Raw genomic sequence first — 27,800 nt, forward strand, 5'->3', positions numbered from 1 at the left:
TAATTAAATTTATTGGTTCATAATAACGATATACAAACTTTTTGCTTAATTTGATATTTTTCATGAACTTAAAATTTGATTGAAAAAATAATAAATTTATCCCTTATAAGTGAATTTCACATAAGTTGAGGGAAAATTGATTTTGTGCGAAATTTACTATTTTGCAATAAGATTTGAATTTGGGGAAAATATCTAATTTTATCAAAAATTTATAATTTTAGAAATCAATATCCCGTTATAAAAATTTATAATATAATGAATCCTAATTATATCTATTACTAATATGGAATTATACACTCTAATTAGGGTGTAATTAATCTTACTAGTAATTGCTAACTAAAAATTTAGTGGTAAAATTTAGTCGTAAAAATAAAGGGTTAACTTTTTAAAAAATTAGTAAACTACAGTATTTATATCAAAATGAACTTTAATTTGTTTCAAATAAATACTAAATTTGCATTTGACTTTGTTTAAGGTTTTAATTGAAATTTGTACCAATTTTTTACAAATTAGTATGACAATTAGTAGTGTTTTTTTAAAGTTAACTACTCTCTCCGTCCCACAAAAGATGTCACACTTTCCTTTTTAATTTATCTCATAAAAGATGTCATATTTCCCTTTTTGAAAAAAGTTCTCTCTCACATGAATATAAAAATTGTATTTTCTCTTTCCATTTAACACACAAAATAAAACATCATAAAATCTCGTGCCGTCCCACAAATATGACATTTTTTGTGGGACGAAGGGAGTACATAAATACTCTAAGATCTTAATTAACATGGATAGTGTTTGTAGAATTTTTATAGCTTTTTTGGTATCTAAAAAGTCACATCTTTTAAGCCAAAATGCCCCAAAGTCATTAAGAGCATTTTTGGACTTTCCACCCAGATATACTAAATATGATATTTTCCTAAATTTTCCACCCAAGTAGTACTAAATACTATGGAAATTATTCTATTATTTATTTTGGATAAATTTACAACATAAATTTTTGAAATATAATTTCAAGTATTTGAGGAAAATATCTATAAGAAAGAGAGGGATTTAGAGTATAAACAACTTTCTTTTAAAATTTGATGTCAAATCAGTATTTCTAACATAAGTCCAATTCAAACTACAGACGATATACGTAATTTTTATCTTAATGGAGTGGTATTTATTTTATTTTATTTTTCTAACCATAATCGGATATAAAACGGAATTTGAAATTAAATGAGTATTGTACTCTCATCATTATGCGTTAATAAAGTTATTTTTTATCATCACGGATTAGGAAAGAGGTGTATAATATATTAAAATAAATAGATAATAACATAAGTAAAAAAAGTTATTTTTTAAAAGTACTCAACTAACCTAAAACCCTTCAATACAAAAAAATGACTGAATTATTATAAAAAAATGACTGAATTATTATATTAGGAGTAGTAATTAAAAGGAAAGACGATGTCTATTGCCGAGAATCCCACTCGCACCTAGCGCGTGACCCGCACGTGCTCCAACACAAACATTTGCAATTTTCAATCTTTAATCATTTAGATACACTGCCGACTCCAAACCGTGCAATCAATCGGACCCACCTAATCTCTCTCTCTCTACCCCTTCTGATTAATCGTCGTCTTACCTCCTCCAGCTATACATACACCCTTCCTGTACATACATGTGCAAAGACACAATTTTTATGTATGTATTTCCCCAAAAGCTAGATTCTTTGTGGTTCCAGCCTTTTTGATTTCTACAGTTGAAGCTTTAAAGTTTAAACTTTAAGGAAAGCACCTTTTAAAAATTAGGGACTGTTGATTTCATACACCTTCATCAATTTGTCCTTTCTTTCAGGTACATATGAACTTGAAAATTGATTTTTTTTCACTCTCTTTATAAGCATAAAGTTCTTACCTTTCTGAAAAGTCAATTTTTTTCATCCCTTTTGCTTTAAATCTCTGGACTCCCCTCTTTAATTTGTACTTGGGATACTGTGATTTGTGTATGTTACAAATGGGGTCCTGCAATGGAGTTGATTCGAAAGATTTTCTTGTAATGGGGTCAGAATTTAGTATTTTACTGCAAGTATATATTTAAATAAATTAAGTTTGCAACTTTGACTTGAATCCCTCGATGCTTTTCACTTTCTTCAATGAGGGTGGTTTTTTGGTTGAATTGTTATTTCGTTGTGCTGGAATATAGCATTTTCTAGCGGTTGATGTTTTTTTTATTGATTCAATTTTTTTTCAGATTTGGAGAGTACTCCACAAATCCGGCTATAGCGATTTGTAAAGTAATGTCATTGCTCTGGTAAGACTCTTGGGATCGTGCATTCTTGAATTAAATGTTTGTTTCATTCTTTAATTGGTTTTTATAAGGTTGTGCTATGATCTTGTTTAGTTATTGCTGAAAGTTCAAGGGTTGAATTTAGAGATATAACAATAATCTTGGTTTGGAATCTGTGAAATTTGGGTTCTTGGTTGTAGATAGACTAAAAAGGTTGGTGTGAGGAGAGATGGGGGAAAATGGAGCTGAGGATTGGAGGGAGATGGTGAGGAAAATGCTTCCGCCGGGAGCACCCATCCCGGATGAGGACAGAATGGATTACTCGATTGCTATTGAATACAACGGCCCTCCAGTCTCGTATGAGCTTCCCCGAGTGGAGCCTGTTGACATGGACGACAATGCAATCCCAACTGCTGAGCCTGTTTCAGAATCTCGAAGATCGCTGGCCTATGAAAGAGCAGCTGTAGTAGAACCAATACCATTGCCCATGTCTCGTATTGCTAGGGTTACTAGTCAGAGTAATCAAAGCCCTAGGGTGTCGGGAAGCTCGGAGTCTGGGGTTTCTGTGCTTCAGAATAACGACTTCGCTTCACATTCTGCCTCGGCTTCGCCTGGCTCGGTGCATAGTCGAGATATTCATGCAGGAAAAGAGCATGTCGGTGAAGGAAGGAGAGCCACAGTAGTAACATTTAACACTGTTGAAAGATCTGAGAGGAGAGTGGTGGATACTGAGAAGCAGGTGTATCCTGAATTTGTTGGTGTGGCGAATGAGAAGAAGAGGAAGAAAACGAGGAAGAAAACAAGAGTGTGCTATCGGTGTGGGAGAGGGAAGTGGGAAACGAAGGAGTCCTGCCTCGTTTGTGATGCAAAGTATTGCAGTAACTGTGTGCTTAGAGCAATGGGGTCAATGCCGGAAGGGCGTAAATGTGTCACCTGCATTGGGGAGCCAATTGACGAATCGAATCGGTCCAAATTGGGTAAGCAGTCGAGGTTGTTGTCACGATTACTTAGTCCTTTGGAGGTCAAACATATAATGAAGGCGGAAAAAGAATGTTCTGCTAATCAGCTTCGTCCGGAGCAGCTTATTGTGAACGGATATCCTTTGAAACCGGAAGAAATGGCGGATCTTTTTGGATGCCTTCTACCTCCCAAGAAGTTGAAGCCAGGGAGGTATTGGTATGATAAGGAATCGGGTCTGTGGGGAAAGGTAAAGTCTTTATTCGTTGCTTTTTCTCTATGCTTCCTTGGAATGTAAATGTGTTCGCTCACTTGTCAAATTTACAGGAGGGAGAGAAACCTGATAGGGTTATTAGTTCGAATTTGAATTTCACCGGAAAACTCAGTCCTCATGCCAGCAATGGGAATACAGAGGTATTCATGAATGGTCGAGAAATCACGAAACTGGAGCTGAGAGTACTCAAGGTCAGTACCTTGTCTAATGGCCGTGAGATTCATCTGTCAATAATATTACTTTTACAATTTCGTTGCTCCCTCTTTTTAACCAGTTAGAACAGTTCCTTTTCTGCAATTTGATGGATTTATTTCCTAAAGTAAATGAAATTGGTGCTGACCCTAGATATGCATTGATAAAACACCCTTGTTATTCAATCATTTTGCTTAGGGTGTTATGACCTAATTTGGATTGTTTGCTGTCCTGAATGGGAATGTTTCTTCTTAACTGCTTTAACAATAGGAAAGTGACCCACATTATCTACGTATTTTCTCAATAACTGGATTTGCGGGGATATATAAACCCAAACAGGTTTAATGCTCTATGATATCCATAAGACACAACTTCAATTTTACTGGAACAGATAAACAGGTGATGTTAGACATTATGTTTCCAACTCTTGCATCAGCTGATACTTATATTGTATATGATATTTTCTATTATTGGTCTTGGAAAAATTGCTGTTTGCTCCAACCTTCTTTTCTTTCACTAAGTTAGAACATAGGCTATTTAGGAAATTGGGAATGAATGACGAAGTCATTTTTACAAATGTGTCAACATAAGCAGTTAGGCAGTTAGGTTCCAATTTTGAGGTTTGCCTAATGAGATGAGGACTTTTCTGATTGGGTTTTAATGTTATTCGTTTTTAATTCAGCTTGCGAACGTACAATGCCCACGTGATACCCATTTTTGGGTGTATGATGATGGTCGTTATGAGGAGGAAGGTCAAAATAATATCAGGGGAAACATCTGGGAGAAGGTACGTTCCAAGAATAATATGCAATGTATAGATTGGTGGGCGGCCCCCAAAATCTGTTCACCAACGGTGTTTTTTTGTGACAGGCTTCGACAAGATTCGTGTGCTCCCTATTCTCTTTGCCTGTACCTCAAGGTCAGACTCATGTTCATAGGGACGAGGCTAGCAACTATACAACCATACCCAATTTCCTCGAGCAGAAAAAGATCCAGAAGCTTCTTCTACTTGGACTCCCTGGCACCGGTACCAGCACAATTTTTAAGCAGGTCATCTATATCAAGTTGTCGTAATGTATGAAGCAAAAATAAACTTATTTCGTGGATGTTTATGATATTAATCTTGTTATTTATTTTAAACAGGCGAAATTTTTGTATGGTAGTAAGTTTACCTCCGAGGAAATCCAGGAGATCAAGCTTATGATACAAAGCAACATGTACAAGTATCTCAGCATTCTCCTCGACGGTCGTGAGCGCTTTGAGGAGGAGGCCTTATCCGAGAGCAAACGGCAAGATTATGTTGGACAGGTCTCTGAATCAGGTACTAAACCAGAAGTTCTGGTAGGACATCAATAATTTTTCCGAACCATATATCTTTCGAGAGCATCTTGTTAAACTGTATCCATCGTAAGATAAGAAAAACATTTTAGATTTTTTTCCAAATGGCTTTTACTTGCACCTGAATTAGCTTCACATTGTGCTGAATTTTGATCGTAATGCAGGGGACGCCTTGGACTCGAATGAAAACAGTCAATGTATTTATTCACTCAATCCCAAGTTGAAGCATTTCTCCGACTGGCTCTTAGACATCATAGCCACTGGAGATTTGGATGCTTTCTTTCCTGCTGCGACCCGTGAATATGCTCCGCTTGTCGAAGAAGTGTGGAGAGATCCTGCCATACAGGAGACGTACCGGAGAAAGAGCGAACTTCACTTTCTACCAGACGTGGCGGAATACTTCTTGAGCAGGGTATCTTTATCACTCTATAAATTTTTTAGACTATTTTCCCGTCCTCTTGAAAACTCGTATTTTACTATCAGAAGCTCTTTGCTAAATCTTTGGTTCATTTGTAACAGGCGGTTGAAATATCGAGTAATGAATATGAACCTACGGATCGTGATATATTGTATGCGGAAGGGGTGACTCATGGTAACGGCCTGGCCTTTATGGAGTTCTCCATGGACGACCGCAGCCCAATGTCAGAAACCTACACCGAAAATCTGGACACCGCGCCTCCTCCTCTCACCAGGTTCGTATTTCTATTACGAAGAGTCAACAATATAGCTGATGAGAAAGAAAAGAATGTTGGTATATGAAATTCTGCCTAATGGTTTCACACACTTGAAATTTACTAAGTATCTATTCTAATAAAGATTTTGTACGTCAGGTATCAACTGATCAGAGTGAACGCGAAGGGGATGAACGAAGGGCGCAAGTGGGTCGAGATGTTTGAGGACGTCCGTGCAGTCGTCTTCTGCATCGCGTTGTGTGACTACGATCAGGTGTGGATATTCCCGGAGGGCCAAGGCAGCGGTTCCCTTCTTCAGAACAAGATGATTCAGAGCCGGGAGCTCTTCGAGACGATGATCAAGCACTCGTGCTTCACCAACACCCCATTCGTCCTTGTCCTGAACAAGTACGACCTCTTCGAGGAGAAGATCAGCCGCGTCCCTCTCGGCACGTGCGAGTGGTTCACCGACTTCAGCCCCGTCCGTCCCTACCACAACAACCAGTCCCTCGCGCAGCAGGCATACTTCTACGTCGCCATGAAGTTCAAGGACCTCTACGCCTCCCTCACTGGCCGGAAGCTCTTTGTGTGGCAGACGAGAGCGAGGGAGAGGTCAACTGTCGACGAGGCATTCAAGTACATACGAGAGGTGGTGAGGTGGGACGACGACAAGGGGGAGACCTACTATAACGGTGCGGAAGACTCGTTCTATAGCACGACGGACGTCAGCTCGTCGCCGTTTATCCAACAAGAGTGAGAAAGAACGTATTTCTTCTTCAAAAGCTGCAGCTGAGAATGTGTATATAAATGGAAGAAAGAAAAATGAGAGACGAAAAATAAGCTATTGGTTTGTTAAATTTCGGGAGTTAATGAGATTTTAGTTGGCAGCTGTGAGTCTGATTGTGACATCGTTTGTATACATATTTTTGAGCTAGAGATATGCGTGGCGTTCACAGTCCATTGATGGGCAATTTCCAAGTCCACATATTTATTGAATGCACTATTTCAAATCACTAGTTTTTATGCTTGATTTGGTTTTGTTTGGTTTTCTAATTTAGGGTTGTCTAGATTGATGTGTGAGAGGTCGGGCTGAGAGCATAGTACATATCAATTACTCTCTCCGTCTTCGAATATGAGTCACATTTTGATCGGACACAGATTTTAAGAAATGTAAAGAAAAGTTGGTTGAAAAAATTAGTGGAATGTGGGACTTATTTTTTTATATTGGTTTTATAATAAAATGTGAGTGAATTGAGTTAGTGGAATGTGGGACCTACTTACTATTTATGGTAAAAATGAAGTGTAACTCTTAATTGGGGACGGATCGAAATGGAAAAAGTGTGACTCTTAATCGGGGACGGAGTTAAATTCTCCAAATTCTTGTCCCACATCGGCTTGGTGATGATCCTAGCTTCTCTATATAAGTGTGGATAACCCACCCTTTTATGAGGCCTTTTAAGGGGCGAGTGGCCCATTTCTAATATGGTGTCAGAGCAGGGCCCAAGTCGATGATGGTTTATCTCTTTATCTCTTCTCTTGCCTACCCACGTGATGGAAGTCCGATGTGTCATTCCGGCCCACACGTGAGGGGGCGTGTTAAATTCTCCAAATTCTTGTCCCACATCGGCTTGGTGATGATCCTAGCTTCTCTATATAAGTGTGGAAACCCTCCCCTTTATGAGGCCTTTTAAGGGGTGAGTGACCCATTTCTCAAGGAAATTTACTAGACTGCAAGGTCTAGGAACATCGATAACTAGGAAGATTACGGTCGTTGGACTCATCTTCAGCCTGTTGTCAAAGAAAATAATACCTCAACTCACTACACTCTAACTAGCATAGAGAAGCAAGGGTCGAACCCACAGAGATAGATAGGACGCGAGTGAGAGTTAAGAGGACTCTGGACTGTTTCTCAAGGAAATTTACTAGACTGCAAGGTCTATGAACATCGATAACTAGGAAGATTACGGTCGTTGGACTCATCTTCAGCCTGTTGTCAAAGAAAATAATACCTCAACTCACTACACTGTAACTAGCATAGAGAAGCAAGGGTCGAACGATAGATAGGACGCGAGTGAGAGTTAAGAGGACTTTGGACTGGTTTGGCTGCTGCCACGCAAACTTGAGTTGAGAACTTAACTACTAGACTCGGGAAGTACACATGATCTACTCTAACAGCTAGACCTAGGAAAAGGAAAACATAATGAAAATAGGCATGAAGTTAACAGAGATTTAAACAGAGTAGCACTTCAACGATGAAATTTATCAGACCTAGTGAACAACTTTCCTAAAATGACTAGACAGACGAAAACAAGACTGTGGGGACCATTTCCAAAAACATCAAAGGTACGAATGAAAAGCTGCAAATAACTAACTATGAATTTAGCTAACGTTCATCTTCATATCTTCAACCGATTCAAGCGTAAACATGAATGAAACAGAACAACAACCCGGATTTAAACTGAACATGACGATTCGAACGTCGGAAAAACACAAATCACCGGAAAATGCTCAGATCTACAATAACTAGACGAAGTAAACTAAAAGCAGTAACTGAAAACCAAAAACCATGCAGAATTCAATAGATATAACATCGGATGCTTCATCCGCTCCGGATCCAAGCCATCCACAAGAAACCACAACAAATTCCATCTCTGATCACTCCGATCTAGCCAAATTCCACGGATCAACTACAATTCCAACACAATCCAACTTCAGCAAAACAAATCAAGTGCGAAAAGCATCCAAAGTAAAGCAACAATCAACGCAAATATAAAACAAAAACAAAACATAAACTTCCATAGCTAAAAGATTCAGAATTCAACAAGGATTCAACAACAGAACAAACGCCGAGCTTCGAACAACGAAGACTCGGGAAAATTCAGAACATAAATTAAAACGAAAGCAGTAAATTGTTGGTACACAACAGCAACTCAAAAAACAAACCCCAAGCCCATGAATTTCCGATATCTCCCAAGTGTGTGTAGAAGTGTGTGAAAGTGAGCTAAGAGCAAAATGTGAGAGATGATGATTTCATGTGTGTTGCATGCTCTCTATTTATAGACGTGGAGGTGATCTTCTAGAATCTTCTTGAATTCCCTTCTTTGCCCTCCATTTAGCAATCTCCTCCGTCTGGCAATTTTTTCCTTTTCTGCCCACTTTCTCTCCAAACTCCTTCACCAGGTGATTTTCTTCCTTCCTTCCTGGGTTTGGCGATTTCTCCTACACACCTGACTCAAAAGCTGTGTTAGAACCAGAAATTCATTGAAATTAACCCCATAACCAATGCATGAAATTAGTCTTATCAATGAGATACGGTATGGCTATAAAGTTTTAACTATAACTAGGGTTTTGAGGGTTTATGGATTTAGCGTGAGAGGAATGATGTGGTACATACTTTATGTGAGCACCACTTTTGTTTGATGCGCGTTTAGTGTTGTTGGTTTCGAATTTATATATTTAGTTTGATTCTAATACATTAAAAAAATTAAAATTTTTAATTTCACAAATTTCATAAAAATCAAAGCTCGATTTGCTCATTTTCTCAATAATTTTAAATAAATTAATAAAATAACAAATTAAGCTTTGATTTTTATGAATTTTGTGAAATAAAAAATTTTGATAATAATTTTTAACATTAAATGTGCGTCAAACGAGAATTGTGAGAAATAAAGTATGTAGCACATCAATCATTCCTTTGTACTATTTGGGTATAGATTCTGTTATGAGTAAGGTTCTTACAATGAAATTATACCCTACTTTAGATTTCTGTTTGCCCGAGTTAGACATAAAACAAAATATATTCATGTTTATGAGATTCATTCATGGTTCTAGATTCTCAATTGCTCACATGGCCAGGGAGAAATTCCAATCCTCCTACAGCCCAAAATAATGGTTCAAATTTTTTGTGTAATTTCAGCATCAAGATTTGAAGTCATACAAAAAAACCTACCACCCAATTGGACAAACTAATAGTATCTCAGAGTTTCCTAACCATGCATACCCCCAAAGCACGATATCACGGTCGGAATCACGCTTGAACAGTATTGCACGTTTAATTTTTACCTTGCCGCATTGGATATCTTGTGTTGGAATCTCATAGATCAACGATGCTTAAAATGAGTAAACACAAATTTAAATAATCCTGTTCAATAGAATGATATTGCAAAAAACTAAATGAGTGTTACAAGTATGGTTTCTGGCTGGAAACATATATTCAGTCGCATTAAGAGATCAGCCTCAAAAAGGGGAAAGAAATACAGGCAACTGCAAGACAACCGTAACAACTGATTCGTTTCCGGCGGAAGTAACAGATTTGGCCTTCTAAAATCATTGTCAGAGAAGAAACCGAAGGCATAAGAAGATCATGCTGCAACAAGATCAGGTGTCTCAGCCTCAACAGATAACAAAGCAGTGTGTACTTTGTCCACCCAGTTGTCCAGCCGGTCACGCAACGACTTGATCTGAGGGATCCCTAAAACTCTGGGTTGCACCCATGAGACATAAACTGTTCCCTCTACTTGGTCAATGATTCCTTCAATCAGATGCACCTGCAATGAGATTAACAAGTAAATACTCTCTCTAGGCCCCTAGATGATTTAAAATTGTCCTGATTTCGGATGTGAGATTTGCAACAAGTTCTGAGCTCGGGTGATGTAATTAGACAATTATTCTACCAGCTCCAGGACAATTCAGAAACTGGTTCAATTTTTTACTGACTAAACATTTCTATCCTACTCTTGATCACATTATGAAAGTTCAGCATAACAAATAAAAAATATTTGAATCCACTTACAGAAAGGCTCTTCATGAGAAGATACTCCACATCTTCAACAGTAAGTTTTGTTCGTTCAGCAATGATACTTAGCGGAATAGTCCTATCTTCTGATGGTCGGCTGTAAGTAGGAGTAGTTCTTCAACTTCAGAGGAAAAAAAATACGATGCAACGTAACTCAGGCATAAAGAAAGAAATTCACCTGAATATGATCTCCATCAAGCAAAGAATGTTGATCTTCTCAAGAAGCTTTTTCTCATTCTGGACTAATGCTGGTTGGCTGCTGAGAGCGGCTCCATGTACACGACACAGTTCTTGATAACGCACTAAATCACCAGAGTTAAATGCTTCGAGAATATAGTAAAGCCACTCAACTTTAGTTCCCATAAGACTTTTAATCTGCAGAAATTGCGGAAGTAGAAAGATTATTAGCTTATAAACAAGTGCTGAGAAAAGGAATGACAAAGTGGCACATGTTCAGATTTTCCCTGTCTTCTTCATTAACATGATAGTTGTATTTTGGACATAACTCAGTTAGATAAAAGTAAGAAAACTGAGCCTCCAATGAAGGTGCAATTTAACTAGAAAAACTTTACAGTGTCATTATAATTATGTGATAAAGCATGAAGGAAATGCCCATATCAGGAAGAACACAGTTTTATCCAAGCAAATTTTATGATAGAAGGAAAATATGCAACAATGCAACATAATGATCGGAGTATCGGACAAATACATTACTTGTATTCACAGTACAAGTCTTCACATTATATGTCGATTGTAATTCATAATTAGCCATAACTATATCTATTAGTTACACAATGTTACTTCAACTCAAAGTTCATTTAATTATTCACAGCAATATTAGCAGGCATACTGGGATACATTCTAGCACCAAATGGTTAGAGTGATACACACCATGACCTCTCTAATGTTCAGAAGAAATAAGCTTTAACCAAAAATTCAGAACTGGCACCGACAAATTACTTACAATTGGATGAGCAAGAAGTTCACCGAAGTTGTAGATGTTCTCCCCCAATAAGGCCGCCAGAGATAAGTCAAATGTCAAATCCTATTAAACAAATATACACGTTTAATTCAACAGCAATGACATCATTAAAATTAGTGGGAACATCCAACAAACATACTATTAGAACACCAGAAAATGCATGCATTTCAATGTGATTCTAGTTATGACTGACAGTAGCTATAATGATAATAAAATAATTAGAGAAAACAGAATGACCATCAATTACAGCATGATAAATAAATAAACAGCTAGTTATTGTCTCTCACAGCATGATAAATAAACAAACAAATTCGAATTTTCAGTAACAGTGTCAGGATGAAATACCAGCCTGATCTATGTAGAACTAGTTATTGTCTCCTCACAGAGAAAGGCAGCCCCTTTAAGGTTTAAAGAAAGGACTAAAAAACCATGATAGGAATTGCTCTAGTTACAGACAGATCAATGCATCTCAAGAGAAGTATATTTTTAATTAATTTCTTATATTCTTAAGAGAATATATTGATTTGAACCTACTTACCTTATAAGGTGAGCAATTGCAAGATAAAGACAACAGGCTCTTCGAGCAATTCAGAAGACCATCTCTAAAATTGAACCTAACTCCTAGTCCTAACCACCAAAGCAGCAGAACTAATAGTGGTTGAAACAAACTAATTTCTACTACATGCCACGCTTAATGCCAAGGAGACAACTTATAAGGGGTAGAACATATATAAATTATTGCAATAACAAGAGGCATAGTTGAAAACATACAGGTGGCCTAGGAAGATCCCTGTTTAGTAGTCTAGCCTTTACTACCTAAAGTGTTCCACACACTCAGCCACTACCATATACCCCTAATATCAACTTCAGAGAATATTTTTAGCAAACCTATATGACCTAAACTGGTCTATTTGGACACTCCTTCAAACCTCAACATGGACATATTTCATGCAATAACATGATTAGTAGGATATCATTTATGCAGTGTTTAAGCCATGCTAAAAAAATCAAAACCCAATAAAAGTAAAATGACTATACACAAACATTAATAGTCCACAGATTCAATTACATTAATATGAAAGGTCTTGGGCTTCCATGTCAACTAGAATTATTGCACAACTGAATGCTGGATTTTCTCATAATCAGAAAATGTATGAATTATCAAACACCAGCATTGTAAACAATAACATACCAGCTTAAATGATTCTGACAAAGTCTCAACTGAAGTGTAAGCTAAATATAGAAGAGCACTTCTGTAGAACTCAGCAAATTCTTGACGGGCTTTATGATATTGTGATGAAATCCAATAGTAGCTAGCATACACAGATGGATCAATGTCAGTCATGCTGTCAAGAGTACTCTTTCCCTCTTCTAAAAGTTTCTTGCATTCCTTTTGGTCTCCCAGCTCGAGCTTAAATAAACCAATCTGCATATTGATATAAAGTATCGGCTCCTCTATCCGTACTTTACTGGTAGTACGGAGCTTCTCTATCACTCCTTCAAGATATGATATGGCAGCATCTTTCTCTGAATACCGCCGAGAAACTATGACAGCGAAATGGGCAAGCTTGAGTAGATTGATCTTTGTCTCAAAATCAGTTATAAAGTTTTGGTAGAGTTGGATTAGGGAATCCCCAGCCTGAATTAGGGCAAAAGAAATAAAAGGGTTAGGTACAAATCACCTACAGAAATGACATGGATTTCAGAAAAAAAGAAAAGAAAATTTAATCAAAGTGAGAGAAGAATTTTGAAGTGATGAATCATGAATGAACATTATTCAACTCAAAATTATGTAACCCAAATGCTAGCAGGAAGTAGGAAAAATGAGATGCAGTCAATAGCATAACTGCATAAGAAAAACAAATTCACTTCTGACACTGAGGTAAGTCAGGAAGATATCCCTTCACAGTGTGATTTCTATGACTAGTGAACTTTTCGTTCATGTTAACAAATTCAAAGAGACATGCGGTTTACAATGAGGCAGAAATCACACAGCTTGATGCTTGGAATCAGGATAAGTAGATGCCTGTAAGAGCATAGCTTTACTAGTCCTTTCTAACCATGATTACCCTAGGTAGAAAAATTCAGAGTGTGGGAATATTCACTACATTACATGCATGCCATTGGTGTGACATATATATGGAAAGAATGATAATGAGCAGTTTATCTATGTAATGATAATGTATAGCCACATTATGCAGTATAATAAAGCTAAACTAGTACTCTGTATAACAGAATATTGTGTCTTGCAAATGGCATTATATATACAGAAAAACCAAAAAAGTTCTCACCAGATGAAGAATTGTAGAAGTAGCAAATGGGTTTTGACCAAATAAAGAATTCTTCCACTTCAAAACATTTTGATCAATTTGATTCTTTCAGGAATTGATTGCACATGCAAGTACAGAAACTACTTGCATATGCATTTCATGTTCATCTTAAAATTTTATAGCCACAAACCATGAATCGGAAAAGCACCTTTGTTGTATTACTATTATCAAACTATACCTTTACAATATAGGGATCAAATCACATAAAAGAAGAGTGTCAGGATTTGTAATACTCCCAACATCCATGACAAATAGTCCCATTTTGCCATTTTGGGATGTCCACAAAAAATAGTCCCATTTCAAAAAATATAAAGTTTCTCTTTATTACTTTACCCACTTTTTCTCCTCTCTCTCATACTTTACCCACTTTTTCTCCCCATCTATCTTCCTCTACCTACTTTTTCTCCTTCTCTCTTACTTACCAATTTTCTCATTAAAACTCATGCCGTCCACAAATGAGACTCTTTTTGTGGACGGAGGGAGTATAAAGATCTGAACTTGCAAAATATCATAATATTTTAATTCTAAATAACTGACTGCCAGTCATAAGCACTAGTATAGTATAAGCTCACAAGCAGTTGCAGTACTTTGTCAAATTACCTCTTGTCTATAACTATACAGTTACCGAGTAAACAGAATTGGCAAAAAAAAAATATGCAGTGTCCTTTTAGAGAAATGGAGCACTTGGCAGTATCAGGACTCCATTATGATCCTTTGGTAATGAAAATAGCATGCAAAGAAGCGGACAAGCAAGAGATATATAAATGGATTTCTTGGGAACTTAAAAGAACTTTTGAACTTGATATTTGAAGCGGACATGCTGTATTAAGTACTATGAACTGTATTTCTTTCACTCAACAAACTTAAATTATGTGAATGAAATCCAAGGAAGTGGTTTTCAAAATGAAGTGCCACTCAGCCAACATACATGAATACCAAATCATTTCCATGCGTAACCCAAATATCAGGCTAATTTCCTAGGTTTTTCATAAACATCCACATAATTTCACAATTAACCGTATGCACAACCAGTCTATGCAAATACCAACAATCATGACAGAAATGAGTGAAAAAATCAACAATGGTATGATAACCCAATCAAAAAATTCAATCCCCTCAAAAACATCACCGATAACAAAACCCTAGCACCAAAACCCCTTCCCCACATCCCAAAACTCAACCTAATTTCTCCAACACAAAGCAAAAGTGCGATTCACTATTTTATCACGGAACAAAACAGAAACCAAATCAACACAAGAATAACACAATCAAAACGAAAAAAATAGCAACAATTCGCATGAACAAAGCTCAATTTTCAGGCAGGTAAGTGGTCCAGCACCTGAAAGACGGCGAGCGTGACAAATTGCTCGAGCTTGAGCGTGAGCTGGTGCCAGAGCTTCCTCTGGTACAGATCTGAAAGAGTGGTGTACCACTCGCTGAGCTCCGGATGCGCATTACGCAGGGATTCCAGATACTGAAGAGCCGCCATCGAATTTCTTCCGCCGTTCAATATCACACGAGACAGTGGTGCTTCGCCGGTAAAAGAGAGAGAAATCGAAGGAGGTGGAGTATAATATGTTGAGTGTATCTGCAAATTTAAATGTTCCTCAATTTTGATTTATTTTCCCCTCTTTTCTTTTTCCCAAAGAAACGAATTAAATAGGTTTGTTCGCTATTGGGCTTCCTAATGGGCCCAAAATGACCCAGCCCGTAAATATCATGTGATCCAATTTATTGGTGTTTCGCCAACCAAAATCCCAATCACAGTATCCACATGAAAGTGCGTGTGTGACTGTGTGTGCTGCAATTATTTCAATTTGACTTCTAAGCGAAGCAAAGTTGCTATTCTCTCCCTATTAATTCTGTCAAAAATCGCAAACGCAACCTAAACAATCGGAAAATGTTCAGTTTACGAGCATTCTTCCTGCTTCTTCTGATCATCGCTTCCGGCGAAGCAGCGGCTGGCGGTCGGAGGTGGCAGAGGAAGCCATGGATGAACCACGGAAGCTTCCGCGGTCCCCGCGATCGCCTCGTGAATCCAACGGCTGAGCATCCGCTTCCAGTTCCTAAATTGCCTATTTAGTCTCTAAATCTGGCGAATTTGCTCTGTTCGTGTAGGTGTTTGATTGTTGACGAAATTGATAGCTAATATGGAGTTGTGTATGTAATTAAATTCCTAATTTATGTGTTTAGGGTTTACAGTTTTACTATGTGAGGATCGTAATTACTCAATTACTTGTATTTGTAATTTTCAATTAGTTCGCTCTTAGTTGAGAGTATGTTAAGAAATTAACTAGTACTACTACTAAGTGCTAATAACTGTGCATCTATTCATGATTGTATTGCATTAATATACCAAAGAAATGCTAGTATTAAAAAAAAATTAATCAAATTCACTTTTCAAATTCACCAGTAATCAATCTATAAAACCACTTTGACAAGGTAAAACAACAAGGTGAAGGTTTTTATACAAAAATAAAAAGAAAGGTTGTTGATATTGATCAAGTATTGAAGCTTATTCCAGATGCATTACACTCTTCCAGCAATTTGAGGATGTTGTGCTCGGGAGCACTCATAGATGGCAGAATGCGTCGAGGAGGCTGAGGCTTCGTTCTTGGAGTCTCGGGTTCGCTGTCGATCTGTTCCTCCAAAACCGGGGTCTCCACCCTTCGGGATACACCTGACGATGCTCTTTCCTTCCAGATCCTTCCATCCTGATCGTCACACAAACATACAAACATCGGGTAAATTAGATTGATTGCAACAATCAAACACTCCCTTATGACATTGATATTGCCTTTTCTTGATCTTTCCTGATTATGAATCTAGATTTGCAGAGAATTAACTAATATGAATACAGCGAAGATTAATTTTGTGTAGCAAGAAAAAAAAGGGCGGTGGTCCTTCAAAACAAGTAATCATCAAGGGAAACTGTGACCAGAAACAATAAGCTAAGCTCATTCACAACTCAAGCTAAAGGTATAATATTTATGTGAGATATTAATTTCTTGAGATACAAATACAATATCATCATATTAGAAAACTCGATCATGCTTATATACCTCAAGATAGCATTTAAAAAGAGTTGATATACTAACTTTAAGCAAGGAAATTTATTTTCATAAGTATTTCCTATCAAGTAAGGCTAGGGATCAAACTTACATTAAGAATGGAAGGCTCGGGTTGTGGACAGAGGATAGGTTGGTCACTGTCGAGAGGCTCACTTGGATGTTCAACGGGCTTAAACTCAACTGCTACTTCAATCCCATGGGGAACAGCAGACGTAGCTGTCGACAAGATAGCAGTGGTTGGAGCATCTGTGCTACAAGGCAATACTCCCCTTTCATCCTATACATCAAGAAAATTAAACAACTTATACCATAAGCAATGAAACACACCAGAAACACCTAAATCCAAGTTTGGAAAAATGAAACAAGTAATCATTACAATATAACAAGTATATCAGTTAGTTAATTCTTCATTTTGTATGCCATATAATACAATAACTTTTCAATCATAAGTTCAATATCAACAGCGAACACATATTTGAAAGAAGTAATCTTGCAAACAAGAAATCCAATCCTAGCAAACCCTTTACCATGGAGTATATACTCATAGTACATATCATAATTCAGTACAAACAGATAGAGAAACCAAACCACATCCAAGAAATTAATTCGATAATCAATTTTTCTCTTAAGGATTTAGTATAGTTTCAATAAAATGATGATCTAGTTGACTAGAAATCCACTAGCAATCCAAATGCCCCAACTGAAAAAAAAAAACATTAGCATAATCAAATCACACTACAAAATGGACAGCATCATCCAACTCTTCATCAAATAGGCCAAAAACCAAGAAACATGAAGTCCAATATACTCTTTAAGATGAGACAGAGTAGCTCAAATAAGGGAGGGGAAACTTGCTCAAAACTACACAGCATCATCCAACCATTCAGATGTGCCAAAAATCCAAGAAACAAGAAGTAAAAAAAAATCAATCTTTAAGAGAGAGAGAGAGAGAGCTTACAAGAGAACTTTGAGTGCGGCGATGGCTACCTCTGCCAGAAAATCTTGAGAAAATCCCCACCATTTTTTCCAGGCAGCAAAAAAATCAGCTTACAATCGAATTTCGAAGGGGGGTTGAGCTGATTCAATCCGCCAACCAAAAACGATGTATTCCAATTTTTGGTCTACTACTCAGAGAGAGAAAGGGTAGCTCACTTATAAATGTAAGGAATATGAAAAAGCTCAAATCTTGGCTTGTGGTTTGGGGTTTTCTGGTGGGATTCCATCTGTCTCCTCACGCTATATGACGATAGACACACTTGATTTTTCACACACAAAATAAACTATGCAAATTGAATAATGAAGATTAATAGGTGGCACACAGTTATTGTTATTGTTTATCAAGTTTATATTATTGCAGACGTTGAAGAGGATAGAGAAGAAGAAAACATGAGGTGAGACAAAATGGCCGGTTTGGGAGAATCATCGTTGGAAATAGGATATGTACTGCAATTAAAAGAAATTGGGCCACTTGATTAATGTTATTATTCTGTTGATTGCTTTTCGCAATTTTCTTCACAACTTAAAGGCATTAATTAATTATTCGTGGGAGAGAAGAAAAAAGACACATTTTTATATAGCGTAATGTAAATATTCTTAGTTTCGTCCTTCAAAAAATTATTAGTGTGTATCTAATTAGTATTGTTTAATATACAAGCACACCGATAAAGATTGTATAGTATTGTTTAATATACAAGCACACACATAAAGATTGTATAAAAACGATACTCTCTCTGTCCACAGAAAATAGGATATATTAAAAAAATGAAAGTTTTCAACAGCTTCACTTTTACTTTTTCTCTCTCTCTCTAACTAATACTCTCTCCGTCCCACTTAAGATGACACGTTTTTCTTTTTAGTTTATCCCAACTAAGATGACACATTTCCTTTTTTGGAAACTTTCTCTCTCCAATTAACACACTCAACCACTTTTTTCTACCCCTATTAAAATATTCACATTTCTTCTCTCTCCATTTTAATACTTCCACCCACCTTTTCTCTCTTCAATTAAACACATTAACCAATTACTCATAAAACTCTGTGCCGGCTAAGGAATGTGTCATCTTAGCCGGGACGGAGGGAGTAATATGGATCCTACTTTCCACTAATACTACTTCTGTCTTACTTTTTATTCTTTTCTCTTACTTTTTTCTTTTCTTTCTTATTTTACCAATTCTATATTAAAATTCGTATCATTCACAAAGTGTTCTATTTTTCGTGGACGGAGGGAGTATTCTTTAGAAGATAATGTGTAACAGTGTAAGTAGTTTGAGAGTTGAATAGAAAGTGTGACTAAATTTTCATAAATATATTATTGAATATATTTGATGACAAACTTTTAAGATAAAACTCTTGCAAAACGACAAGCTAGTAGTACTAAATGCATATTATGCACGTCTTCACAATTATTTATTATAAACAATTAAAGTGGCTATAAATAAAGAATCAGTTGCATGCTATGACATATGTAATGTTGACAATCAAAATTTAATAATGCAAATTAGGTTTCAAGTAATACGTGAATATGACATTTTTAAAAAATAATAATGGGACTTTCCCTTGTTGCAGGTTTTTTACTATACAACTTTTGGATATATCATATAGTATAACAGACCGACTTATTTACCACATCAAAAGAGGAGTATATTAATTCAAAGTCGCTTTAAGAAATGAATTAAAAAATGTGTATAACAGTAGTTTGTTGAACTTTGCTACCGGTTTCTCTCTAACATAAAAAAATTGTTGGATGAATTATTATTCCAGCATTATTGAGTGAAAATTTAGAATAACATATTTGTGAAATTAGTTGAGTAATTAACTAATATCCGAATCAGCGTATTAAAGAAGTCAATAATTAATGAAATTTTCTTAGTTCTAAAATGCCTAATACTTTGATACTAATAGATTGGAATCAGATCACATTAATCAGACGAAGACATACATACCATACATGTAACATGTGTGTGCATAAAGATTTAATCTTTTATATATCCAGCTCACAAAAAAGCATATAATGTCCCCTTAAAAGAAAAAGCATCTTTGAACGTTGCCTATCCGTGTAGTTCACGAATAAAGCTAATTTCAAGCATTAGTTATGGGGATAAATTATGTGATTTTCTAAGTTTAACAAAATTTTATAAGCCAGGTGTATAGAGAAACCGTCAGCCCCAAAAAAAAGGAGAGGATTACCTGGAGGAAGAAGTTAGCGGGAGAAGTGAGCAGAAGATGGAAGAGTTGCTAGACGAAGGAGCATCCAAACGGAGGGCAAAATGGAAATCACCAAGAAGAGTCTAGAAGCTCTACCCATTATAAATATGAGCACGCGTTCAACATGAAGAGGACCTTTTTTTTCTCAACATCAGCTCTTGGCTCCATTTTCTCATTTTCTCTACACACATTCTTAGGGGGAATCATCTTCGTGGTTCACGTTTCTAATTCAGTTGTGGTGTAACACCGTCTCCACGGAAGCGAAGATACAATCTCTTATTTGCTTTTTGTTTACATTTCGGATTTTCCAAGTCGTATGCATGGATGTGGTGTTTGAATGTTGTTTTCTTGTTTACCCCGTCGAGTAATAGTAGATCTGTTTGAATTCCTGTAGTTAATCGCTTTTAATCGGTTTTGTTTAAGTTGTTCTGTTTCGATCCTTGCTTTGCTCTGTTTTTCATCTGTTATTTCGTGATAGAAGTTAGAGAAGATGATGTCGTTGTTAGTTAGTCCTTTAGTTGGTTGATCTGCAGCTTTTTCTGTCGTACCATGCTGTTTTGGGAAATGGTCCCCACGTTTCGTTTTTCCTCTGTCTAGGCTAGTTTAGGAAGTCGTTTACCAAGTCCAGTAGTTGTTTCAAACACTTTTGGTTATTATGCATGTTATGGTGTCTCTGCCTAGATCTAGCTGTTAGAATAGAGCATTTCATTTTCCAAGTCTAGGAATTAAATCTCAACCCCGAAAATTGCGTGGCAGCAGCCAAAAAATAGCGTCCAGATCTTTTAGCATGTTTACTTACGCATCTGTCTCTGTGGATTCGATCCCTGCTTCCCTGTACTAACATTTTTAGCATAGTGGGTTGAGGGTTTTGAAAAGCTAAGGAAGTGATTGTGTGCCTAACGACAGGTAACCCAATGATTCTCTGAGTTCCTAGACCCGGTGTCTAGTGGATTCTCTGGATCAGGAGATTTTTGATTTAAACACACTTCGCTCGACTTACCGCTCTGCATTCACATTTACTTCGTTTGTTTGTGAATTGTTATCCAATTTTACCATTTTGGTATGTCTGTAAAAAGTTGTCCATTTATTTTTTTTCTTTCTAGTTTTGGTAAATGGGTCCACTTTTCACTAGTTCTTAACACTTACATTATATTATAAAATTAATATATATGTGAGACTTTATTCCAAAAATTTTATAAATTCATTTTTTTTCACATTTCTTAAAATCGCGCCGAGTCAAATTTAGACAATATTTAATGGATGGAGGGAGTATTTGTTTTTGAGTCCGTCTAGAGTCTAGAATATGCAAGTTCAGGTTAATACCACTAAATTTTATGTAAAAGTCCAGCTAGAAAATCACATAGTAGGAAAAAAGTGAACAATCTATATAGTCATGTAAATACTTTTTTATGAGAATTATTTAATCAATCAAATAATTTATCATTCGTTCAACAACATAAAAATTGAAAGGTAAGAATAACTACATTCATACATCCATCAACATTACTTGAGATCTTTAATCAATCATTTACATTTATATTTACCCAAAAATCAACTAGCTAGGTTGAAAACACACTTAGCAATAATTCAATATGTGAAGTGTTATTGCACTCTTCGCTTTGTCTCCACTTATGAATGAGAAAGTAAACAAAAATACTAATAAACAACTAACTGGAACGCTATGTACCATGGTAGCAAAAGCTCAAAATAGCATATTTCACTTGCCAAATAGATCAAATTGAGAAATTACCATTTGCGAAGCATACTGATGCTTCTCTCTTGTAAAAGGGTATAACTCCCAATATAAGAAAAAAGAATCAAAAAAGAATTTTCAAAAGTTAAAGACAAAAGTGACGTAACCTCATACTTTGTAGAAATTGTAAGAACTAAAAATAATTCAAGTTACAAAATATGGTAACGTAGCCCTAGTGCAATAAGTCAATAACACTATAAATAATTAAATATATACCCTTGATCTTGCCCTTGTTTTTCATGCGGCGCACCAGAAATAAGGACTTGTTATATTCCCGCCGCCATCTCGAAGCTCGCATGCCTCTTCATGACGATCTCCTCCTCAACGGGTTGGGTTTGCGTCTTCTTCTACTTTTAACTCTACATTTTCAATATATATATGAATATGAATATGAATATGAATATGATGCAGGTATTACACGATCGGAACGCCGCCGCAGCAGTTCGCTCTCATAGTTGCCACTGCCACTTCTCTTACTTATGTTCCTTGCTCCACTTGTCAACTCTGTGGAAACCTCAAAAGTTCCCTCTGAGAAAAAAGAATCAAAAAAGAATTTTCAAAAGTTAAAGACAAAAGTGACGTAACCTCATACTTTGTAGAAATTGTAAGAACTAAAAACAATTCAAGTTACAAAATATGGTAACGTAGCCCTAGTGCAATAAGTCAATAACACTATAAATAATTAAATATATACCCTTGATCTTGCCCTTGTTTTTCATGCAGCGCACCAGAAATAAGGACTTGTTATATTCCCGCCGCCATCTCGAAGCTCGCATGCCTCTTCATGACGATCTCCTCCTCAACGGGTTGGGTTTGCGTCTTCTTCTACTTTTAACTCTACATTTTCAATATATATATGAATATGAATATGAATATGAATATGATGCAGGTATTACACGATCGGAACGCCGCCGCAGCAGTTCGCTCTCATAGTTGCCACTGCCACTTCTCTTACTTATGTTCCTTGCTCCACTTGTCAACTCTGTGGAAACCTCAAAAGTTCCCTCTGAGAAAAAAGAATCAAAAAAGAATTTTCAAAAGTTAAAGACAAAAGTGACGTAACCTCATACTTTGTAGAAATTGTAAGAACTAAAAACAATTCAAGTTACAAAATATGGTAACGTAGCCCTAGTGCAATAAGTCAATAACACTATAAATAATTAAATATATACCAATTGTTCAATGTAGACATACATTTATTTCAATTACAACTACCAGCCTCATAATCATGTACTACCCATTTGACATAGTACACATGATGTCTGTTTTGTTATATACATACCTTTTGAATGCATACTATTGCAAATAAAAGTTAAAACTAAATTACCCTGGTTGGGTTCCCCAGCAAGTAGTAGTTTTATGTGGTTAGCTTGACACTTCAAGTTCATAAGATGTAGGTGAATCCTCCTTTTTATGCTTTGAAAAATAGATAATTTCCATTTGTTTCTTCCACCATTTTGCATGAGACACAAGTGTTCGTTCTTCCACCAGAATCATCAATTACTCTCACAATCTTGCTTTCTTCCCTATCTTCTTTCTCTATCTTCATTGTGCATCTACAATATTCTACATTACCTGTATATGGAGAATGCTTTTTTATTCACACCATGTGCGAGCTCTCATTTTGGTACATCAATTAATGCATTTTTCGTAGCTAAGAAAGGACGTCCCAAGATGACTGGTACATTTGAGCTTCTCGAATAAATATAAGAACATCATTAACCGCGGCCCGGATCCAGGCCCAAAGTCCCCTCTGCGTCAGCATTCTCCTAAATTTTTAGGGCCCGGCCACAACTCTCATAACCCTGCAGGCCTCATCCAAGCTACAACTATTAAATTGTACTATTCACAACTACAAGCTATTTTAATTGTAAAATAGAAAATATTACACAATTAAAACACGGAAAATTATTGTTCAGTTGAAAAAAAAAGTTATACACCTAGAAAATAAAAATTACAAATCCTAGAAAATAAAAACTACAAATCTAGAAAAAGAATATAGGAATAAATAGAAATGATAGAAGTAGAATAAATTGAGAAATTGGTAGAAGAATGTTGAACAAATGGTATATATGTTGGGACTACCGCAGTGGAAGACACGGAAAACAAACAGGTCCTTAATGGATCTATTTAGGTGATTATGCATTCGACTCCAATTTCATGCAATAAACATAGATCTATAGAAATAATATCAAATAAACACATAATCATGCATATTTGATGTAGATTCGATTGTTACCTCTTGATCCATCATTGGATTGACGTTGCTAGTTGCACCACCCGGTGATCCTTGGTTTATCGACCGTGAATCTTCCGTACTATTCCCTTGTCCTAATCCATCCGTGTGAGCGGATCTTGAATAATCAATAATAGTCTTGAAGAGATCTAGGGAAAACCAATCACAAACTTGATATTGTCTTGATCTAATCCTATGAATTAGGATAGAATAAGAACAAAACAAAACCCTAATTCTCCCACGTGCCAAGGCACGAAAACCGAGGCAAGGAGAGAGAGAGAGCCGGCGACGGCTACTAGGGTTTAGGGGAGGAATGTTGTGTTGAATGGTGTGCTAGGGTTTTCCATACTCCTCACTATTTATATTAGACTTAATGGGCTAGTAAGGGGATCCATGGAATGATTTAAGTGTTGGGCTCACCTATTAGATAAATTACTAATTAAATCAAATGACCCATGATTTAATATATTATCAATGGAATATTATTTTGTTCCACTAAAGAATAATATTGCACTCCCACTTAAATCACCAAATTACAAATAACTTGGGTCCATTTTATTTTATAATATTTCCCGCGTTTAAGATTATCTTGATCCGTCAATTTAATTCTTTTGTCTGCTATGTGACTAGAATTAAATTAATTCTCCAAAGAGTTTTTCTAGTTTGAAACTTTATTTATTATTCGTGGAATAAATTCCAACTGCGCAGTTTTCTGAATAATAAATTCCTTTTTCAAACACCTCTTGGGGATCACCCCTTAGGGATTTAATCATACCACACTGGGCACGCGAATTCTATGAAATAATATCCAATACCTTCATGTTATTCAATTACTACCACCCAAGATATCATGAACTTGAGTTACGTACAAACTCTCACATTGATAAGTCAAAGTGGCGTTTGATTGAATAAACAATATTGATATTAATATCATAGACTAGAAAATACTAAACTTTCTGAAATATATTCTTTCAGTAGATAGCAATAAAGAATACATTTCGGATTAGATCCTTTCAGTGCTTTACCACACCGGTGTTACTAATCTCATCTTAGGTAAGAGAGAATTATCACAAACACCGCAACCGTACCAATAGGTAGCCAAAGCCTATCTAGGTTGTGAATACGTTTTTCTTCTTACTAGATCTGGCCAAGTCCCCTACTGGAAAACTCATGAGGAGATTCATCGAATTTCCCTACTTGACCTTCTTAGTAAAAAGCCTTAGACTTGTTTATTATATTTCAATAATAAACCATTATATTATATTACTTATTCTCATAAATAGGTAAACAAGTGGACGTGGCGTTTCTCGTATACATGCACAAGCTGACTGTACAAAGACATGTACGCTCGAAGCATCTTTTAGTATACAAACCCCAACAATATAAATAGGCAAAAATTCAAAAAAAAAAGAATAGGGGGTGATAAGGCTAATTTCATGCATCAATTATGTGGTGAGAAAACACTTTATTTTGCTGGGTCTAACAAAATTTTTAAGTCAGGTGTGTGAAGGAGACGCTAGATCTAGGAAGAGCTGGAGACAATGGACTAGCAAAGGAAAATGAAGGAAAGTGAGCAGAACTGAAGGGAAAAGAATGGCTAGAAGAAGGAAGTCAATAGCTGAGGGCAACAAAGACTATTCATACCTCGCTGGACCCACTTCAACGCCTATAAATAAAGGAGCATGCATCATTTCACTCAAGTTAGTTTAATTTCCTCAACCCAAAAATGCGTGGCAGCAGCCAACCCAAAAATAGTCCCAAATCCTTGAGCATGTTTAATTACGCATTCATCTCTGTGGGATCGATCCCTACTTCCCCGTGCTAATTTTAGCATAAGTGGTTGAGGGTTTTTGAAGCGATATTCTGTGTGTCCGACGACCGAGATCTTCCAACGATCCGTGAGTTCCTAGACCTTGTGATCTAGTGGATTTGTTGGACCTAGGAGACTTGTTATTTCTTCATGTGCACACAGTACTTAGCAAAAATAAAAAAAGGCGAGCTTCAGGGGGTTTGGGTCCGACCATAACACCATAACCCTAGGCCGGGCCGCAACCAGGCGTAGCCCCGAGACTCTCCCGCGTCCTAGGGTGCTGCCTGAGCCGCAACTCCGGCCCGCGGTGTTATTGATGATCTAAAGGCTTAGATTAAACTAGAAATCAAACTATATATAGTCTTACTCTCTTGTTTAGCACCAATGGTAAATGAGGTGGTGAAGTTTTTGATATCCTTGAACTTTGTAGGGATTGTGTCAGTCTCTCATCTTCTTCACCATCTCCAAGTGTACATTGAAACCTAAAATGAGATAGGTAATTAGCTCTAATTGTACTCCAAGACCAATTTCATTTTTGGTTTACACTAAATCCAAACTCAAAAAAATTTCAAATTTTGTGAGTAATAAAAGCATAATATAGAGAATATTCTTTTAAATTTGGATTTAGTGTAATAGTTTGAGTAAATCATATTTGATGTGACATTTACACTAAAATGGGTTTGAGTTTAGTGTAATGGTTGGAGATGCTCTGAGACCACATTCTTCGGAAACATGACATTATTCGGCATTTGTTTTTGAGCTTCCACTAGTTATTAATTATCATTACCTAAGAAAATGATGTCGGGATTTCTTTGAGTTGCGAGAACTCTCACCCAATAACAAATCTAAACATTGTATAATTAATAATGTATGTTCAATTTATATGCATAGATTAATACATTAATAAATATAATTATTCTCTAGACCTCGTCTTTGAGTATTCAAAAAATATAATTTGTGCCCGTTGAATTATTTCGGTGCTATACCATATCAATATCAATGTTATTTACTTTCAAAATTAACACCAAAATTTATGAAGTTATAGAAGTAAAGATAACACAAAATAACAAACAACATACTCCTACTTGCATGTTTGTGTTTGTAACGTTCTACTTACATACCATGCTTTTCGTTCTATTCTAGTATAGTTGATTGTTTGACGTATAAATTTACCACCAAATGCATTAATTAAAATGTAACAATACAAATTTCGTGATACAAACGACATTTGTCAGATAGTTCAAAATAGAGGGGAGTGATCAATTTGTAACTAATTAACAATTTCAAATTAAGACTAAATCTTAGTCATTAGATTAGAAGATTTAATGGCATTAATGTCACATAGATTATATTTTTAACTAAGAAAATTAATAAATAAAATTAGAGGGTATTAATGTCAATTCTCTTTCATTAAAATCATCTTAAAACTTTAAATTTACGTAACTCTCTCGATTTAAATTATTTATTCGCAAAAAATATATCAAATTAAAGATAATTTTATAAGGATTCCAACGAGATCTCAATTGCATATGTTTCGACAACGTTCGAATGATGAAATTTGATATTTTTTATTTTAATTTTCGTAAATGTTGATAACCAGATTTTTATCAATAAAATCATGTAAAAATCTCAATAAAACCATGTAAAAATCTCAATAAATATGTGTTGATATTTTGTTGTACTAGTGTTGATATTCTTATGTCATATTGTTGATATTTGTAATAGACTATGTTGATATAAAAAAACATTCACGAAAATTATCATATGATAACATAATGACGATATTACCTGTTTTGTTGATATTTTGTCTACTATTTATTGAGATTCGTAAAATTTAATCTCATCCACTCATTTTAAAATCTAAGAATAGAAATTTGGTCTTAATTTTGGATTAGAATGCTATAAGCATCAGAATATGACCC

At 36.0% G+C, this 27,800-nt stretch overlaps 3 protein-coding genes across 10 annotated transcripts; 1 reads left to right on the forward strand and 2 right to left on the reverse strand.

The window, feature by feature from the left end:
- Positions 1-1,555: 1,555 nt before the first annotated feature.
- Positions 1,556-6,710, forward strand: LOC125213493 (extra-large guanine nucleotide-binding protein 3). Of its 8 annotated transcripts, none has more exons than XM_048114071.1 (10): positions 1,556-1,833; positions 2,230-2,289; positions 2,380-3,472; positions 3,550-3,687; positions 4,371-4,475; positions 4,559-4,738; positions 4,832-5,009; positions 5,191-5,438; positions 5,546-5,718; positions 5,857-6,710. In XM_048114071.1, exons 3-10 carry the CDS (start codon positions 2,495-2,497, stop codon positions 6,452-6,454), a joined length of 2,598 nt encoding a protein of 865 aa, XP_047970028.1. In that variant the 5' UTR covers positions 1,556-1,833; positions 2,230-2,289; positions 2,380-2,494; the 3' UTR covers positions 6,455-6,710. The 8 variants fall into 8 exon arrangements, with proteins under 8 accessions (XP_047970028.1, XP_047970023.1, XP_047970029.1 ...); XM_048114066.1 differs by having other exon boundaries at positions 2,466-3,472; XM_048114072.1 differs by having other exon boundaries at positions 2,470-3,472.
- A 3,117-nt stretch (positions 6,711-9,827) lies between these two features.
- On the reverse strand, positions 9,828-15,415 carry LOC125213494 (26S proteasome non-ATPase regulatory subunit 13 homolog A). Its single transcript, XM_048114075.1, has 6 exons — positions 15,144-15,415; positions 12,667-13,113; positions 11,457-11,537; positions 10,671-10,867; positions 10,490-10,589; positions 9,828-10,244 (listed from the first exon to the last, which is right to left on the reverse strand). Exons 1-6 carry the CDS (start codon positions 15,291-15,293, stop codon positions 10,059-10,061), a joined length of 1,161 nt encoding a protein of 386 aa, XP_047970032.1. The 5' UTR covers positions 15,294-15,415; the 3' UTR covers positions 9,828-10,058.
- Positions 15,416-16,187: 772 nt separating this feature from the next.
- On the reverse strand, positions 16,188-18,241 carry LOC125213495. The gene is made up of 3 exons (XM_048114076.1): positions 17,834-18,241; positions 16,967-17,152; positions 16,188-16,518 (listed from the first exon to the last, which is right to left on the reverse strand). Exons 1-3 carry the CDS (start codon positions 17,894-17,896, stop codon positions 16,306-16,308), a joined length of 462 nt encoding a protein of 153 aa, XP_047970033.1. The 5' UTR covers positions 17,897-18,241; the 3' UTR covers positions 16,188-16,305.
- Positions 18,242-27,800: the final 9,559 nt, after the last annotated feature.

The sequence above is a fragment of the Salvia hispanica genome, chromosome 3 (assembly GCF_023119035.1).
Source record: "Salvia hispanica cultivar TCC Black 2014 chromosome 3, UniMelb_Shisp_WGS_1.0, whole genome shotgun sequence".
Classification (NCBI taxonomy): Eukaryota; Viridiplantae; Streptophyta; class Magnoliopsida; order Lamiales; family Lamiaceae; genus Salvia; species Salvia hispanica.

Bases quoted from the DNA above. Each gene is read 5' to 3' on its own strand.
- LOC125213493 (XM_048114071.1), top strand. From the start codon at position 2,495: ATGGGGGAAAATGGAGCTGAGGATTGGAGGGAGATGGTGAGGAAAATG. The intron at 4,739-4,831 runs GTCATCTATATC...TATTTTAAACAG, and splicing joins CCAGCACAATTTTTAAGCAG to GCGAAATTTTTGTATGGTAG. The intron at 5,010-5,190 runs GTACTAAACCAG...ATCGTAATGCAG, and splicing joins TGGACAGGTCTCTGAATCAG to GGGACGCCTTGGACTCGAAT.
- LOC125213494 (XM_048114075.1), bottom strand. From the start codon at position 15,293: ATGGCGGCTCTTCAGTATCTGGAATCCCTGCGTAATGCGCATCCGGAG. The intron at 11,538-12,666 runs GTATGTTATTGT...TTTGTTTAATAG, and splicing joins TGTCAGAATCATTTAAGCTG to GATTTGACATTTGACTTATC. The intron at 10,590-10,670 runs GTGAATTTCTTT...TCCTACTTACAG, and splicing joins TTGATGGAGATCATATTCAG to CCGACCATCAGAAGATAGGA.
- LOC125213495 (XM_048114076.1), bottom strand. From the start codon at position 17,896: ATGGTGGGGATTTTCTCAAGATTTTCTGGCAGAGGTAGCCATCGCCGC. The intron at 17,153-17,833 runs GTAAGCTCTCTC...CTTGATGTATAG, and splicing joins GCCGCACTCAAAGTTCTCTT to GATGAAAGGGGAGTATTGCC. The intron at 16,519-16,966 runs GTAAGTTTGATC...TGTGACGATCAG, and splicing joins CCGAGCCTTCCATTCTTAAT to GATGGAAGGATCTGGAAGGA.